This window comes from Schistocerca serialis, chromosome 9, assembly GCF_023864345.2.
Source record: "Schistocerca serialis cubense isolate TAMUIC-IGC-003099 chromosome 9, iqSchSeri2.2, whole genome shotgun sequence".
Classification (NCBI taxonomy): domain Eukaryota; kingdom Metazoa; phylum Arthropoda; class Insecta; order Orthoptera; family Acrididae; genus Schistocerca; species Schistocerca serialis.
The window spans coordinates 39,458,365-39,477,232 of NC_064646.1; the positions used below are offsets into that span (position 1 = coordinate 39,458,365).

Sequence of the window (18,868 nt, forward strand, 5' to 3'; positions counted from 1 at the left end):
CTCAGAAATATATGCATTATGTCTGGGATTAGCACCTCTGATAATAAAATGAAAACTATTTGGAATATTGTTAAAAATGAAAACAGGGCAACCGAGAGCACAGAAAGACTGTATTTCTATCAGACTCAACGAAAAGTTTGCTAACAAAAGGTCAGAAGCAGGAAATATTTTCATAATCATTTGTAATTGTTGTGGATATAAAGAGATCCAGCTGTGCGTTAGAAAATGCAAGGCTGTATATGTAACTTGATAAAACTGCTGTATATGCAATCTGATAAAACTGAAATTCAAACCACCTCTCCTACTCATATTAGGAAAATAATAAATCCACTCAGAAGTAAAAGGTTTCCAACAGAGTACCAAAAGCTTGTTCCCAACAGATAAGTAGGATTCTCAGCCACATATGTAGTAGCTCACAGAAACAGGGCACTTTTCTGGATAGAGTGAAATATGCTGTTGTAAACCATTGCACAAAAGTGGGGATAGATCTCATGGTACAACTATCGCCCAATCCCGCTTCTGACAATTTTATCCAAAATTCTTGAAAAAGTAATGTATCCCAGAGTAGCTTCACATATTTTTAAAAATGAAGTAGTAACATATCGTCAATTCTGTTTTCAGAAAGTCTTTTCAACAGAAAGTGCTACATATGTTTCCACAGATCAAGTATTACATGCCACGAATAACTGATCATCACCCACTGCGATATTTTGTGATCTCTCAAAGGGCTTTGACTCAGAGAGCCATGAATACTTCTAGATAAGTTTAAGTGTGGTGGTATGAGTGGGACAGTGCACAAACAGTTTAATTCATATTTAACTGGAAGAATGCAGAAGGTTGAAATTAACAGTACAAATAGTCTGAAAAAATTAGTACAGTCCTCTAACTGGGGAGGTATGAAGAATGGTGTACCACTGAGGTCAGTCTCGGGTCCCTTGTTGTTGTTGTTCTTGTTGTTGTTGTGGTCTTCAGTCCTGAGACTGGTTTGATGCAGCTCTCCATGCTACTCTATCCTGTGCAACCTTCTTCATCTCCCAGTACCTACTGCAGCCTACATCCTTCTGAATCTGCTTGTGTATTCATCTCTTCGTCTCCCTCTACGATTTTTACCCTCCACGCTGCCCTCCAGTACTAAAAGGGTGATCCCTTGATGCCTCAGAACATGTCCTACCAACTGATCCCTTCTTCTAGTCAAGTTGTGCCACAAACTCCTCTTCTCCCCAATCCTATTCAGTACCTCCTCATTAGTTATGTGATCTACCCATCTAACCTTCAGCATTCTTCTGTAGCACCACATTTCGAAAGCTTCTATTCTCTTCTTGTCCAAACTATTTATCGTCCATGTATGTCATCCATACATGGCTACACTCCATACAAATACTTTCAGAAACGGTTCCTGACACTTAAATCAATACTCGATGTTAACAAATTTCTCTTGTTCAGAAACGCTTTCCTTGCCATTGCCAGTCTACATTTTATATCCTCTCTACTTCGACCATCATCAGTTATTTTGCTCCCCAAATAGCTAAACTCCTCTACTACTTTAAGTGTTTCAGTTCCTAATCTAATTCCCTCAGCATCACCCGACTTAATTTGACTACATTCCATTATCCTCGTTTTCCTTTTGTTGATGTTCATCTTATATCCTCCTTTCAAGACACTGTCATTCCGTTCAACTGCTCTTCCAAGTCCTTTCCTGTCTCTGACAGAATTACAATGTCATCGGCGAACCTCAAAGTTTTTACTTCTTCTCCATGAATTTTAATACCTATTCCGAATTTTTCTTTTGTTTCCTTTACTGCTTGCTCAATATACAGATTAAATAACATCGGGGAGAGGCTACAACCCTGTCTCACTCCCTTCCCAACCACTGCTTCCCTTTCATGTCCCTCGACTCATATAACTGCCATCTGGTTTCTGTACAAATTGTAAATAGCCTTTCGCTCTCTGTATTTTACCCCTGCCACCTTCAGGATTTCAAAGAGAGTATTCCGGTCAACATTGTCAAAAGCTTTCTCTAAGTCTACAAATGCTAGAAACGAAGGTTTGCCTTTACTTGATCTAGCTTCTAAGATAAGTTGTAGGGTCAGTATTGCCTCACGTGTTCAAATATTTCTACGGAATCGAAACTGATCTTCCCTGAGGTCGGTTTCTACTAGTTTTTCCATTCGTCTGTAAAGAATTCGCGTTAGTATTTTGCAGCTGTGGCTTATTAAACTGATAGTTCGGTAATTTCCATATCTGTCAACACCTGCTTTCTTTGGGATTGGAATTATTATATTCTTCTTTATGTCTGAAGAGTACTTCACCTGTCTCATGCATCTTCCTCATCAGATGGTAGAGTTTTGTCAGGACTGGCTCTCCCAAAGCTGTCAGTAGCTCTAATGGAATGCTGTCTACTCCCGGGGCCTTGTTTCGACTCAGGTCTTTCAGTGCTCTGTGAAACTCTTCACGCAGTATCATATCTCCCATTTCATCTTCATCTACATCCTCTTCCATTTCCATAATATTGTCATCAAGTACATCGCCCTTGTATAGACCCTCTATATAGTACTTCCACCTTTCTGCTTTCCCTTCTTTGCTTAAAACTGGGTTTCCATCTGAGCTCTTGATATTCATACAAGTGGTTCTCTTTTCTCCAAAGGTCTTTTTAATTTTCCTGTAGGCTTACCCCTAGTGATATAAGCCTCTACATCCTTACATTTGTCCTCTAGCCATCCCTGCTTAGCCATTTTGCACTTCCTGTCGATCTCATTCTTGAGACGTTTGTATTCCGTTTTGCCTGCTTCATTTACTGCATTTTTATATTTTCTCCTTTCATCGATTAAATTCAATATTTCTTCTGTTACCCAAAGATTTCTAATAGCCCTCCTCTTTTTACCTACTTGATCCTCTGCTGCCTTCACTGCTTCATCCCTCAAAGCTACCCATTCTTCTTCTACTGTATTTCTTTCCCCCATTCTTGTCAATTGTTCCCTTGTGCTCTCCCCCAAACTCTGTACAACCTCTGGTTTAGTCAGTTTATCCAGGTCCCATCTCCTTAAATTCCCACCTTTTTTTCAGTTTCTTCAGTTTTAATCTACAGTTCATAACCAATAGATTGTGGTCATAGTCCACATCTGCCCCTGGAAATGTCTTACAATTTAAAACCTGGTTCCTAAATCTCTGTCTTACCATTCTATAATCTATCTGATTCCTTCTAGTATCTTCAGGATTCTTCCATGTATACAACCTTCTTTTATGATTCTTGAACCAAGTGTTAGCTATTATTAAATTATGCTCTGTGCAAAATTCTACCAGACGGTTTCCTCTTTCATTTCTCTCCCCCAATCAATATTCACCCACTATGTTTCCTTCTCTCCCTTTTCCTACTCTAGAATTCCAGTCACTCGTGACTATTAAATTTTCGTCTCCCTTGACTACCTGAATAATTTCTTTGATTTCATCATACATTTCTTCAACTTCTTCATCATCTGCAGAGCCAGTTAGCATATAAACTTGAACTACCGTAGTAGGCATGGGCTTCGTGTCTATATTGGCCACAATAATGCGTCACTATGCTGTTCGTAGTAGTTTACCCGCACTCCTATTTTTTTATTCATTATTAAACCTACTCCTGCATTACCCCTATTTGATTTTGTATTTATGATCCTGTATTCGCCTGACCAAAAGTCTTGTTCCTCCTGCCACCGAACTTCACTAATTCCCACTATATCTAACTTTCACCTGTCCATTTCCCTTTTTAAATTTTCTAACCTACCTAACCAATTAAGGGATCTGACATTTCACGCTCCGATCCGTAGAACGCCAGTTTTCTTTCTCCTGATGACGAGGTCCTCTTGAGTAGTCCCCGCCTGGAGATCCGAATGGGGGACTATTTTACCTCCAGAATGTTATACCCAAGAGGACGCCATCATCATTTAACCATACAGTAAAGCTGAATGCCCTCAGGAAAATTACGGCCATAGTCTCCCCTTGCTTTCAGCCGTTCGCAGTACCAGCACAGCAAGGCCGTTTTGATTAGTGTTACAAGGCCAGATCAGTCAATCATCCAGACTGTTCCCCTGCAACTACTGAAAAGGCTGCTGCCCCACTTCAGGAACCACGCGTTTGTCTGGCCTCTTAACAAATACCCCTCCGTTGTGGTTGCACCTACGGTACGGCCATCTGTATCGCTGAGGCACGCAAGCCTCCCTACCAACGGCAAGGTCCATGGTTCATGGGGGGAGGATTGCTCTTAATACACTATTGTTCTTAATATACTATAAATGACTTTCCACTCTATATTCATGAAGATGTAAAGCTAGTTCTTTTTGCTGTTGATACAAGCATAGTAGTCACACCCAACAAACGGGAACTAGCTGAGGAAATTGAAGACAATGTCTTTCGTAAAATTATTACGTGGCTCTCTGCAAATCGACACTCGCTAAATTTTGAGAAAACACGGTATACACAGTTCTGTACTTTAGATGACACAGCAACATTGACAAATATAGACTTTTAAAACAAATCTGTTGCTAAGGAAGAATATTCAAAATTTTTGAGTGTGGGGGCCGGTTCGAAATTAAATTGGAAGAAACACATTGATGATCTGCTGAATTCACAGCTACTAATGCTATTAGTGTTATTGCAACTTTGGTGATAAAAATGTCAGTAAATTAGCCTGCTGTGCCTATTTTCATTCACTGCTTTCATATGGCATCATATTTAAGGGTAATTCATCATTAAGAGGAAAACTAATCATTGTACACAAGTGTGTAATCAGAATAATAATAGAAAACCACCCAAGATCACTTTGCAGACACTTATTTAAGAAACTATGGATATTCACAGTACTATCAGAACACATATATTCACTTATGAAATTTGTTATTAATAATCGATCCTAATTCTAAAATAATAGCAAAGTATATAGCTACAACACCAGAAGAAATGCTGAACTTCACTATTGTGGGTTAAATCTGACTTTAGCATCGAAAGGGGTGAATTTTACTGCCACAAAAGTCTTTGGTCATTTACCAACTAGCATTTAAAGTATGACAGACAGCCAACCAAGATTCAAAAACAAATTAAAAGAATTTCTGAATCAAACTCCTTCTACTCAATAAATATGAAGTAGTAACTGTAAAAAACTTATTTCAAACTGACATGTTCCACATCATTACAGAATGTCGAATTCTTTATCTATGGGAAAAAAGTATTAATGTAAAGTAATGATGCTCCACTGCCTTACTATTTCTCTATAAACCCATCCGTTCGTCTTCTACAGTATTCCTTTCCCCAGTTACAGTATTTCCTTGTGTAATGCTCCCTTCGAAACTCTCAACAATCTCTGGTTCTTTCATTATTTCTGGTCTCATCTGCTTCGTTTCCTATGGTTTTGCAATCTCTTCAGTTTTAATTAGTAATTAATAAGGAATAAATCGAGGTCAGAGTCCACGTCTGTGTCTGCAAATGCCTTACAGTTTAAAACCTGGTTCTGAAATCACCCTCCTACCATCATTTACTCAATATTAAACCTTTTGGGGTCTTCAGGCCTCTTCGACATATGCAACATTCTGTAGTGTCCTGCGAGTGTATCCGGAGGAGAGCTGATGCTGTCTACAGTAGTGGAGTGGCTCGCCCGAATCGTAGCCCTGATGCCTGAGGATACAAGTTGGAAATAGTTTCAGACAGGGAAACTCGGTGGGAAAATATCTAAGACTCAATGAGCATGTAGGAAATAAATTTTTCTGTTGGCTGTGTTAGTATGTGCCTCATGAACTTTTACTTTATTTACATTTTTCCTTTGTAATCAATCCTCTTCCGTCATTTACACTTATGTATTTTGCCATACACATTCACTTCTTCAGTTGACCATCAATCCTGTAAAATATTTATCCTATAGGCACAATTAATCACCTATTCCTTTCAACATGACTCATTATATTCACGTACGCAATTTCTTTACTATGCATACTTTTGAACAAAGAAACTCGTTTACTATACACACATGATAATCTACTTATCGAGGACCATATACGTAACCACATTCTCACAAACACTTTATGAATACACCATTTATAATACACATATTTGCGCAAAACATATCTTTTATAACGAATACATGATGATTTCTATTTCTTTTAATTCTTGTGCTTGCACAAAGCAACCTTTATCGTAAACACATCATGATCTCTTTTTTGTCACAAACAATATAATTTTATCATGAACACTTCACAAATACACTATTTCTCTTAATGCATGCATTTGAACAAAGCAACTATTATCATAATGTCTTCTCTTGTATGCGGAACCATGCAAGAGTGTTATGTTGAACACAATCGTCTCACACGTCTGGGCCAACCTGATACATCAGTGATAGCAGAGCACTGCCTGGACACTGGGCATCGTATCTTCTAGGAGAAGACTGAAATCTTATCCCCAGCGTCATCTTCCTGGGACTGGGTTCTTAAGGAGGCCATACATATGCGTAAGGCGGACAATCTTATCAACAGGATGCAGGCACCCAACTAAGTGCCACTTGGAATCCAGCAATGGCTGCCACTAAATTAAAGTGGAAGAAACAGGAACTTTCGATTCATGACTCGACACAATGCACTGCTGAGATTTAATTCAGCCTTCAAACACAGTCATTGCCCACAGCGGCTGCCGGCGGGAGGCACTAGGAGCGCCTCTTTCCTCCAACTGCGAGCCTCTTCCCGCGCATGCGCACTGCCTGCTTCTGATCTGATACTTTTCGACCCCACTACGCGCCTAGCCTATCATCAGCTGCGCCTTGTAGCAGTGACAAAAGCATCTAGGTTCTTGGAAAGGGCCACAAGTCGCACTTTATATTTTCATCTACCAGTTTCGTTCAAATGAACAAGAGCATCATCAGAACGTACAGCTAAAAGTTGGCTGACAGCATTAAAGATTGTGTTTAAAGTTGGTTAACAGCGGTGATGTTTAAATTGCCTGTACTATAGTACTTAAACTTACGTCTAAGTACGTTTAAAGTACAATGGTAAACGATGATATTGACAGCGCCAAAGATGAAATTGATAAAACAGCATCTACCACCCCGTTAAGATGTTGTATCGACGAAACACTGTGGAATTTGCACAATATGATACGGCGGCAAACCCGAGAAGTGCATTTGCAACAGATCCGTCGGGAAAGCCTGACAAGTTCAAATCTCTACAACATTTAATCTGTCGAGAAATACACAGAATCACGTTCAAAATTATTATACTTAACCCTACGTAACTCCAAATGGGCATACAACTTAACGAAAACCCACTAAAAGCAGTCCTTTGCTGATACAAAATTTCTTTCTACAACTTGTCCAATTTATGAACTGCTGCACTTAAGTCATCTGTCTATCACATGTTCATCAGGTAATTTCAAAGTACATTCCATTATATTCCTGTTTTCTTGGTTAGCAATATACTTATACATCTATACAATTTCAAGCATAGAACTACATCAGTATTAGTGATGTCTGTTCTAATAACAGTTTCTGCTTATATCAGTTATTGGGCACCATATCCTCTACACTTACCCAGAATTTCAGTTTGCCTTACCACAAATAACTACATCAGTGGGTTCACTATCATTGCATAACACTGTAAGACTTTCATCTTCTGGTGCTACAAATAACCACTCATTACCCCTTATCTGTTTCCAGATTCTTTCATTTAACATTAAATACTTCCGAGTAAAATCTTTGGGTCTCTGCGTAACAGACTATAACAACTTTGCTTCGCACATCTTGTGATCGTATGCAGACAAAAGAACAAACGTCTGCTTACTTACACTGTGACTTTGATCTGTCTGTTTACATAGTAACTGGTCATTACTCAGCTTTACATATCGTCTTTTCGCATCATCTATAAATAGTATTTCCATCTCTGGAGTTATATATGTAAATAAATGTTTCCTTGCACAAACTTCAACAGTAAGTGGCCAAATTTAATACGTTTCAAAGGCACTGCTGTCTGCAACGGGCATATTTATTGTGCAACTTAAAATATTACCATCAATGAATACATCAAGATCTATTACCTTAAGCAGTGAATATCGTTTGCTGACCATACATCCCATTGGGAATCTCTTATGTTTAATGTCGTCTTTTATTAGCTCCAAATATTTGACTCTTTGCACAGAATTACTTCTGTGCGGTTCCGGAATACCTTTCTGCACATTTACAGTTGCTGTAATCAGCAAATCATACTCCAAATCAAGCGCATTAAAGCCGAACGGAAGCTGAATTAACTGCTCATTAATGGTTATCAGTATAACATTTCTCTGTTAGTTACTAAGAGCGCAATTCTTGAACTGTATTGCATGCTGACAGAGCCTTTTACTTCTCGCTATGGAAGGTAATGTCCGACTGAAACTTGTTAGCGTCGCTTTTTCTATTGTGAATGCTCTCTCGTTAACCAGAACAGCTGTTTTTGTTGTCCCTCTAACATATCACCGTTTGCCTTAAAATAAGAGGCATCGTCTTCACCTAGAGTTCCAGATAATATCTTACTGATTTCCCCATCAAAATTCAGTATTCAACGTCTTATGATTCTTCTTCCTTGGCAAACTAATTCTACACTCAGTCTTCGAGATATCTCTGTTTTGTCTATCTGCAATTGACATATTGTCAGTTGGACGTATGAAACATGTTTGTATGATACTTTATTACATCACAATATATATGGTGCACGTAAAGTCCGGGAACACTTTCACTTATTTGCTGCACAAGAATTAAACATTGTACGGATGTCATACATATTGCATTTTGAACAGAAACTCTGAAACTTTTTTTTACAAACATTCGACGTGCGAACCTTGAGTGACCTGGCAGATGTCAATACGGTAATCGAATTCTTGCCATACCCGTCCCAGCATGGCATCGTCGACTGTGGCAGACGCTTCCCGTATTCTCTGCCGGAGCTCTGCTACATCGAGTGGTAGATGCGGTACATACACCAGATCTTTAATGTGTCCCCACAGAAAACATTCACACGGAGTGAGATCTGGTAATCGGGGCGGCAATTTCTTGAAACAGCTGTCCCCTTCTGTAGCACGGCCGATCCGTCTATGCGGCAGCTCCGTTTGCAGGCACCTACGAACTTCACGATGAAAATGGGGTGGGGCCCCATCCTGCTGAAAGATGAACGGAGAGTCCGATTGCATTTGAGGCATCAGCCATTGCTGGAATATGTCCAAGTAGGAGTATCCAGTGACAGTGCTCTTGGCGAAGAAGAATGGTCCGTACAGTTTTCGACGTGACAAGGCACAAAAAACATTTACCTTTGGGCAGTCACGCTCAAATTCAATGCATTCGTGTGGATGCTTTGTACTCCAGATTCGACAATTATGCCTGTCCACTTTTCCATTAGTTTGAAAAGTGGCTTCATCGCTAAAAATTAAGCGATCGACAATTACATCACCATACTCATTCAATTGCTACAACTGCGAACAAAACTCAAAACGCTTGTCTTTGTCGTCGTCATTGAGCTTCTGCACTAGCTCCAATTTGAATGGTTTCATAGACAGCTTCTGTCGCAGGATTTTCCACACTCTCATTGGAGCCATTTCGAGTTCATGGGATGCACGAAGCGCCAACTTCTTCGGATTCCTTACGAATGTCTCTTGTACACGCTCCATATTCATTTCACTCACACTGGGACAGCCGCTACTCTTTGCCAGGCGCAAGCAACCTGTTGTATCGAATTAGTTGTGCCAGTGGTAAAATGGCCTTCCTTGTTGGTGGCTTTTTACCGTACTTGGTTCTAAACATCCGTTGAACAGCTGTAGCACACTTGTTGTTGTCGAACTCCAACACACAGAAAGCTCACTCCGCACCTGAACTCGCAATGTTTGCGACTAGCGCTGACTATCGGCAAATTACCAAACTACGCTGTGGCGGTATACATGAAAAAAAAAAACTTTGAGGGTTTCTCTTCAAAATGACATATGTATGATATCTGTACAATGCTTGTTTATTGTCCAATAAATAATTGAAAGTGTTCCCGGACTTTATGCACACACACACACACACACACACACACACACACACACACGTATATATGCAGTAAAACTTATGTAAAACCGTCGAATAAGTTAGTATACACTAGTGAACACAATTAATTACACAATCCACTTCTCTGTACAGGCATTTGCAAACCAAAACTAAAGTAAATCGTATTTGTAGAGAGTGACTCCTGCTGTGGCTGGCATGTCCAATGGTCTCTGCAGCTGCGGCTATGGTAATATTGAAAATTAACTGGATAAGTAAGGCATCAAATGAAGAGCTATCAGAATGAATGCATGATGAAAGGTCTTTTGGACCACATACCAGAATAAAGGGTTGATAAATCATTCATCTGTTATGGCGTCCATTAATAGCTAATAGGCCACTGTTTGGAGATAAACAGGAACCAAATAGAAGGGACAGCTGAAGACTGGGACATGCTAGCCGAAAGGTCGGTAAGCTGAAAGTATACAACACATGTAAATAAAGAAACATAATTTGTGTACATGCGTAAGTATCCTTTGCCTAGAGGAGTACAGCCCTTAGTGACAACAGGGTATGATTTACTGTCTGTATGTGATGCCTACTGAAGTATAAATATTCTATTATCTACGGTGAATCATCTATATTCCAGTAACAATAGCTGTAGTTAATTTCAAGACGTATAGTGTCTGTACCTGTTGATACTCGGTGTGCAGGTACCGCGAGAACGCCCAGCGGTTGTCCAGGATCTTCAACGATCGGCCGGTGAAGCCGCTGGACGAGGCTGTCTACTGGACAGAGTACGTGATCAGGCATCAGGGGGCGCCACACCTGAGGTCCGCGGCGCTGGACCTCGCCTGGTACCAGTACTTCCTGCTAGATGTCGTCGCCGTGCTGCTCGCCGCAGCACTGTTGGCATTCCTGGTCACCAGAGCAGCTTTCAGGGCGGGACTGCGGCTACTGAAGGGGACTGCTGGTGGATCCACAGCTAAGAGGCCCAGCAGCAAGTCCACCAAGAGGGACTGATGGTTGTCTTATTATTTATATATTGCATATAATCCGAGCATTTTCCAGTCAACCTAATAAATCGTGTTTATAGAAATATAGGATCTAACAATGATTACTCAACTCACGACAGTAAAATCTCGCCCACTTGTTATCCCTGATAATCCACCCATTTAAGCAACACTGATGCCTTCAATCATGATCCACAGCCAGTTTTTGCAGCCATTCATACCCTACATATAGACAGCGTCTGAAGGCAATGCAGTCAAAATTTCCTTCATCACCAAATACTCTGAAGCCATTCATGCCATTGGAAAAACCACGGAATACTGTATCTTTCACTATCATGCTTCCATGGAATATTTATGGACGCTGTAACACTGCTGATTTTTGATTGCCAAACGTATGAAAGTAGCCGAAAATTTGTGTTTATTATTGTGCCTAATGGCTAGTGATAACTGGCCTGACGGCAGAGGTGTTTCAATACTATTATGGTTCCATACGACTATTGATTGAATTATAGGTTGCATGACAGTTAGAGACATTGTTAAGGTTTCAAAACAGAGAGAAATATATTCCTTTTGCACACCAAATAAGAGACACTTAAAATTTACCCACTCTTCATCTCCACATACACCAGACAAATTCTGGTACTAATTGTCACACGCCACTCTGATAATACACACACCTGTCCAACGGTGTGATCCAGTCAACATGACAATCCAATAGTAGGCATCGTGGTTGATCCAAACACTGTTGTAACTTTCATTTATACTCTGCTCTACAACTCTCTTTTATAGTCATGCTAAGCAGACAATACACTTCATTGCCAGTTCGTGTAATTATTACTCTTTGCTTACGGCCCCCTTCACGGTAACCGGTTATTTGTTCAACTGTTGTTTTTGTCATTGCCTCACTGATTTCTCTCCCGCCACTTTAACAATTGAGCAACAACATTAACCACACAGTCCTATCGGTTCTTAGACTTCTATAATGGATGTTTGCGTACATTCGTTACATGTACGTGTTCACAATAGCGCTGAATAAGGGATCAACGATCCCTTATAACTTGTGATGCTCCCATGGGTTACATAGTCTATCAAACCACACTACCATTCCGCTCACTATCCAGCTACATGTCAGCGAATATGTCACGATGCGCGGAGAGGTCCCTTTCTCCCAGTGTTTTGGAGAGGCAGGCGTAGTGTTACTCCTGACATCATGGATTGGGAGGGGGGAGGCACCTGGTATGACTTCAGGCCACGCCGCGTAGTGATTGAGGGTACTCTGACCGCACAGTGATGCATCACGAACACCCTGACTCCTCATGTTTCACGTCACACACTGCAGTATGACGGTACCACTTTTCAACAGACCAGTGGTCATTCAGACATGGAACCTGCCTCTACTACCTATCTGTGTGAGGCTGAGGCACATCCGTGGCCAGTAACGTCTCCAGATCTGTCTCTGCAAGAACATGTGTGGGTCTAGCTTGGACCTCAGTTCTGTCCCAGTGTCTCTGTCGAGGATATCAAGGGCTAGTTACAGTAATTGTGGGACAGCTCACTCCGGTAGAGGATAGAAGGGTTGTATGACATCCTACCAACTGAATCACTGCATGCAACTTGGACGGAGAGGCTGGAACGTCATACTGACAACTGGCTAAAACCGCTTAGATCTTTGTAAATTTGAATCGACCTTGTTATCACTGAAGCAACATCACATACCCTCTTAACTTCTGAAGCACTCTTAATCAATGTTACTCGTTATGTCTTATTGTCTCGTCTCATTCCTGTTCAACCGTTTAAGTTGATAGTCACAGTGTGCAATCTGCCACCTTTAAAGAATTTTAGCAGTAAAACCACTTTTCTTCTACCAGAAGCTTGGGTGAACTAACTGAAGCTTTCAGTTACAACATTCCATACAGTTATATACTTCCTCTTCAGACACAACCTACTGCGCCATAGACTCATCCCAAACGTATGATTCAGACACTCCCCCTCAACTTTCATCGCTACTTTCACCACTAAAGTAGCACCATTACTATTTGGGTGTTACTGTGGAAAGTAGCAGCTGACTCACAGTAACTGAAGAAGCCATAAGCACGAGGTACCCATCAAGACTTCAGCATGCCAGTTGCAGCAGCAGGGCACTTTATGCATTGCGAGGCAGTCCAGAAAGAGCACCACAATCATGTCGATGCAGTGGAAACGTGTGTGCTCTTGCAGGCTAGGCCAGGCAGTTTCAACACTGCCAAGGCCTGGAATTGTTATTCCACATTTGGCTGTGAACAGTACGTCAGGACATCAAATGAGCTTACTCCTAAATAATTATATCTGACACCAAATGAAGTGGCACGGGTTGAAGAGCCACTTCTGTGCAGAGTTGGTTTGCAGCTGTGAGTCATGACGAGTGTGCAGGATCAGGAAAACAATATCAGAGAGTTACATATTTTATAGATCTTCTTGTTACTACACACATAACAGTGTGATGCGGCAGCCATGTCTGCTTTAGCGTTCAGCGTGGTTGACTCTTGTTGCATTGCATGGCCAGCTGTGAGCAGGTGAACCGACTCTGACGTCTGCAGCTGAGAATGCTGAACTGACAGACTTTGAACGGGGCATGGTAGTTGGAGCTACACGCGTGGGACAATCCCTTTCGGAAATTGGCAGGGAATTCGATACTCCGAGACCCATAGTGTCAAGAGTGCGCCGAGAATGCCACATTTCGGGCATTACCTTTCACCACGGACAAAACAGTGGCCAGCGGTATTCACTAAACTACCCAAAGCAGCGGCGCTTGCGTAACGTCAGTGCTAACAGACAAGCAACACTGCGTGAAATAACCGCATAATTCAAGGTGAGACGTCCGATAAATGGTAGCCGTTACGACAGCGCACGCGAAATGTGACGCTAATGGGCCGACGCGAGTGCCTTTGCTAGCACCACGACATCGCCTGCAGCGCCTGTCCTGGACTCGAGACCGTGTCGGTTGGACCCTAGACGACTGGAAAACCGTGGCCTGGTCAGATGAGTCCTGATTGCAGTCGGTAAGAGCTGATCGTTGGGTGCGAGAGCGCCTCAGACTCAACGGAGACATGGATCCAAATTGTCAACAAGGCACTGAGCAAGCTGGTGGTGCTCCATAATGGTGTGGGCTGTGTTTCCATGGCGTGTACTGGGTCTCTTAGTCCAACTTAACCGATCATTGACTAGAAACAGTTATCTTCGGTTACTTGGAGACCTTTTTCAGCTATTCGTGGACTTCATGTTCTGAAAAAGCCATGGAATTTTTAAATGAGTGGGCCACAGTTCTCACCACTGGTTTGAAGACAATTGTGGACAATTCGAGCGAAGGATTTTGGCACCCAGATCACCCGACATGAATCTCATTGAACATTTATGGGACGTAACCGAAGGCCAGTTCGTGCACAAAATGCCGCACCGGAGACACTTTCGCAATTATTTGTTTGTGCTCAGTGTGATCTGATCCTACGCTTCAGCCAAACAGACTAGAAAATGACTACTTTTTAGCAAAGTATAAGTGATACGGGCTCCCAAGAATTCACGCTTTGAAGTATTGGCTCGTGCTCCTTGCTCCTCTTTGACTGCGCTGTCTCCATACCCGTGAAAGCGTGGATAGTGTAGAAAACTAGTAGACTGATGCTGTACAGTATAATGAACTGGTACGTCGTAAAGAAAAATTAGTTAACTTGACCTCTGACTTTGACAGAGACAAGACAGATACTGCGCCTAAACTCTCTCTAGATTTTTTGCCTAGATGCATAATTTTAGAGTTCTGACCTGTTTAATATAGAAATCCGTGAAAAAATTTGCCTACAGATGAATATGTTTTCTTCGTGGCTGCTGTAAAGAGAGAACGGGTTTAGTACTGGATGAGCTGGCGGTCGGAGGTTTCCGTTTCTCCGGTTTTCAGACAACGCCAGGGAAAGTCGGGGAAAACAGCTACAACTCGCGATGAAAACTCCGTTCCTCGTGGCAGCTGAAGTACTCATATTCCCCGGAAGATTTCCTGGAAAACACTTTCAGAATGAGAAGGTTGAACAGCAGTGGCAATATGATATCTTCTGACTAACAAACTGGTCGCTTAGGGAACGTCTTTAACGCAAAAGTAGACTGCGAAATATTGCTCGTCGTTAGGACCGTGATAGCAGCAGATTCGCCCATTATTGTAAATTTGCGAAGTTATCACAAAGCACTAGAGTGCTAAACACACTAACCGTTTTATGAAGATGAATACGAATGGGTTGGGTTGTCTGGGGGAAGAGACCAGACAGCGAGGTCATCAGTCTCATCGGCTTACAGGAAGACGGGGAAGGAAGTCGGCCGTGCCCTTTCAAAGGAACCATCCCGGAATTTGCCTGGAGCGATTTAGGGAAATCAAAGAAAACCTAAATCAGGATGGCCGGACTCGGGATTGAACCGTCGTCCTTCCGAATGCGAGTTCAGTGTGCTGACCACTTCGCTACCTCGCTCGGTGATAATAGTAACGTGTCTGTAAACAGTAGACAATGCATTTTATTATATGCATACAACAAACGTGTTACGGGTCACTGATGACGTTTGGTAAATAAATCGAAGTGAAACGCCTGTGTCTGCAGCTCGTGGTCGTGCGGTAGCGTTCTCGCTTCCCGCGCCCGGGTTCTCGGGTTCGATTCCCGGCGCGGTCACGGATTTTCTCTGCCTCGTGATGACTGGGTGTTGTGTGATGTCCTTAAATTAGTTAGGTTTAAGTAGTTCTAAGTTCTAGGGGACTGATGACCATAGATGTTACGTCCCATAGTGCTCTGAGCCATTTGAAACATTTTTTTTTAAACGCCTGTGTCATAAACACAAACAACCTTTTGTTTAGTTGCATAGACAGAGGCCCCACTCTAACCCCGATCCTCTCTCTCCGTGCACCATCTCCAAGAAGATGATACTACTACTACTACTACTATTAATAATAATAATAATAACAATGTACACTGTTCGTGTTTCTAATAACACAAGAAAAGAAATATGCCAATGCCAGTAGCAGTTTTCGTATTATATTATACTTTTGTCGTAGTCCGTAATTCTGCTAAAATTACTGCTCCAGGACAGTGTTATTTGCGTTTTAGATATAGAGAATTTTAAAATAATTCCTACTAGTATCATCACCATTGCTTGTACATTTAAAGTAATGTGATGGCGTGAAATATTTCCTACCCGTAAATATATGTCAATCTCCATACAAGAAACTGCCTAGTCGTCACCTTCCGCCACTTTAAATGGGTATCGACACTACACATCTCACAAATGAATATTATCTGCACTAGCTCTCCGTGCTACTCTATCCTGCGCAAGCTTCTTCATCTCCCAGTACTTACTGCAACCTATATCCTTCTGAATCTGCTTAGTGTACTCATCTCTTGGTCTCCCTCTACGATTTTTACCCTCCACGCTGCCCTCCAATGCTAAATTTGTGACCCCTTGATGCCTCAGAACATGTCCTACCAACCGGTCCCTTCTTGTTGTCAAGTTGTGCCGCAAACTCCTCTTCTCCCCAATTCTATTCAAAACCTCCTCATTAGTTATGTGACGTATCCATCTAATCTTCAACATTCTTCTGTAGCACCACATTACAATAGCTTCTATTCTCTTCTTGTACAAACTATTTATCGTCCATGTTTCACTTCCATACATGGCTACACTCCATACAAATACTTTCAGAAACGACTTCCTGACACTCAAATCTATACTCGATGTTAACAAATTTCTCTTCTTCAGAAACGCTTTCGTTGCCATTCCCAGTCTACATTTTGTATCGTCTCTACTTCGACCATCGTCAGTTATTTTGCTCCCCAAAGAGCAAAACTCCTTTACCACTTTAAGTGTCTCATTTCGTAATCTAATTCCCTCAGCATCACCCGACTTAATTCGACTACATTCCACTATCCTCGTTTTGCTTTTGTTGATGTTCATCTTATATCCTCCTTTCAAGACACTGTCCATTCCGTTCAACTGCTCTTCCAAGTCCTTTGCTGTCTCTGACAGGCCGGCCGGAGTGGCCGTGCGGTTCTAGGCGCTGCAGTATGGAGCCGAGCGACCGCTACGGTCGCAGGTTCGAATCCTGCCTCGGGCATGGATGTGTGTGATGTCCTTAGGTTATTTAGGTTTAATTAGTTCTAAGTTCTAGGCGACTGATGACCTCAGATGTTAAGTCGCATAGTGCTCAGAACCATTTGAACCATTTTTTTGTCTCTGACAGAATTACAATGTCATCGGCGAACATCAACGTTTTTACTTCTTCTCCATGGACTTTAATACCTACTCCGAACTTTTGTTTCCTTTACTGCTTGCTCAATATACAGATTGAACAACATCGGGGAGAGGCTACAACCCTGTCTCACTCCCTTCCCAACCACTGCTTCCCTTTCATGCCCCTCGACTCTTATAACTGCCATCTGGTTTCTGTACAAATTGTAAATAGCATTTCGCTCCCTGTATTTTACCCCTGCCATCTTTAGAATTTGAAAGAGAGTATTCCAGTCAACATCGTCGAAAGCTTTCTCTAAGTCTACAAATGCTAGAAACGTAGGTTTGCCTTTCCTTAATCTATTTTCTAAGATAATCTGTTTTCTAAGATTTTGCAGCCGTGACTTATTAAACTGATAGTTCGGTAATTTTCACATCTGTCAACACCTGCTTTCTTTGGGATTGGAATTATTAAATTCTTCTTGAAGTCTGAGGGTATTTCGCCTGTCTCATACATCTTACTCACCAGATGGTAGAGTTTTGTCAGGACTGGCTCTCCCAAGGCCGTCAGTAGTTCTAATGGAATGCTGTCTACTCCCGGGGCCTTGTTTCGACTCAGGTCTCTCAGTGCTCTGTCAAACTCTTCACGCAGTATCATATCTCCCATTTCATCTTCATCTACATCCTCTTCCATTTCCATAATATTGTCCTCAAGTACATCGCCCTTCTATTGACCCTCTATATACTCCTTCCACCTTTCTGCTTTCCCTTCTTTGCTTAGAACTGGGTTTCCATCTGAGCTCTTGATATTCAGACAAGTGGTTCTCTTTTCTCCAAAGGTCTCTTTAATTTCCCTTTAGGCAGTATCTATCTGACCCCTAGTGAGATAAGCATCTACATCCTTACATTTCTCCTCTAGCCATCCCTGCTTAGCCATTTTGCACTTCCTGTCGATCTCATTTTTGAGACGTTTGTATTCCGTTTTGCCTGCTTCATTTACTGCGTTTTTATATTGTCTCCTTTCATCAATTACATTGAATATTTCTTCTGTTACCCAAGGATTTCTACTAGCTCTCGTCTTTTTATCTACTTGATCCTCTGCTGCCTTCACTACTTCATCCCTCAGAGCTACCCATTCGTCTTCTACTGTATTTCTTTCCCCCATTCTTGTCAATTGTTCCCTTACGCTCTCCTTTAAACTCTGTACAATCTCTGGTTCTTTCAGTTTATCCAGGTCCCATCTCCTTAAATTCCCACCTTTTTTCAGTTTCTTCAGTTTTAATCTGCAGTTCATAACCAATAGATTGTGGTCATAGTCCACATCTGCCCCTGGAAATGTCTTACAATTTAAAACCTGGTTCCTAAATCTCTGTCTTACCATTCTATAATCTATCTGATACCTTCTAGTATCTTCAGGATTCTTCCATGTATACAACCTTCTTTTATGATTCTTGAACCAAGTGTTAGCTATTATTAAATTATGCTCTGTGCAAAATTCTACCAGACGGTTTCCTCTTTCATTTCTCTCTCCCAATCAATATTCACCCACTATGTTTCCTTCTCTCCCTTTTCCTACTCTCGAATTCCAGTCACCCGTGACTATTAAATTTTCGTCTCCCTTGACTACCTG

At 41.6% G+C, this 18,868-nt stretch overlaps 1 protein-coding gene across 1 annotated transcript in view; it reads left to right on the top strand.

Moving 5' to 3' along the window:
• Positions 1-11,096, top strand: part of LOC126419832 (UDP-glycosyltransferase UGT5-like) — a 101,318-nt gene extending 90,222 nt beyond the window's left edge. Inside the window, exon 6 of the mRNA XM_050087064.1 lies at positions 10,711-11,096. Within this exon, the coding sequence (XP_049943021.1) occupies positions 10,711-11,020 (310 nt within the window). The 3' untranslated portion in view covers positions 11,021-11,096. The remainder of the gene's footprint in view (positions 1-10,710) is intronic.
• Positions 11,097-18,868: the final 7,772 nt, after the last annotated feature.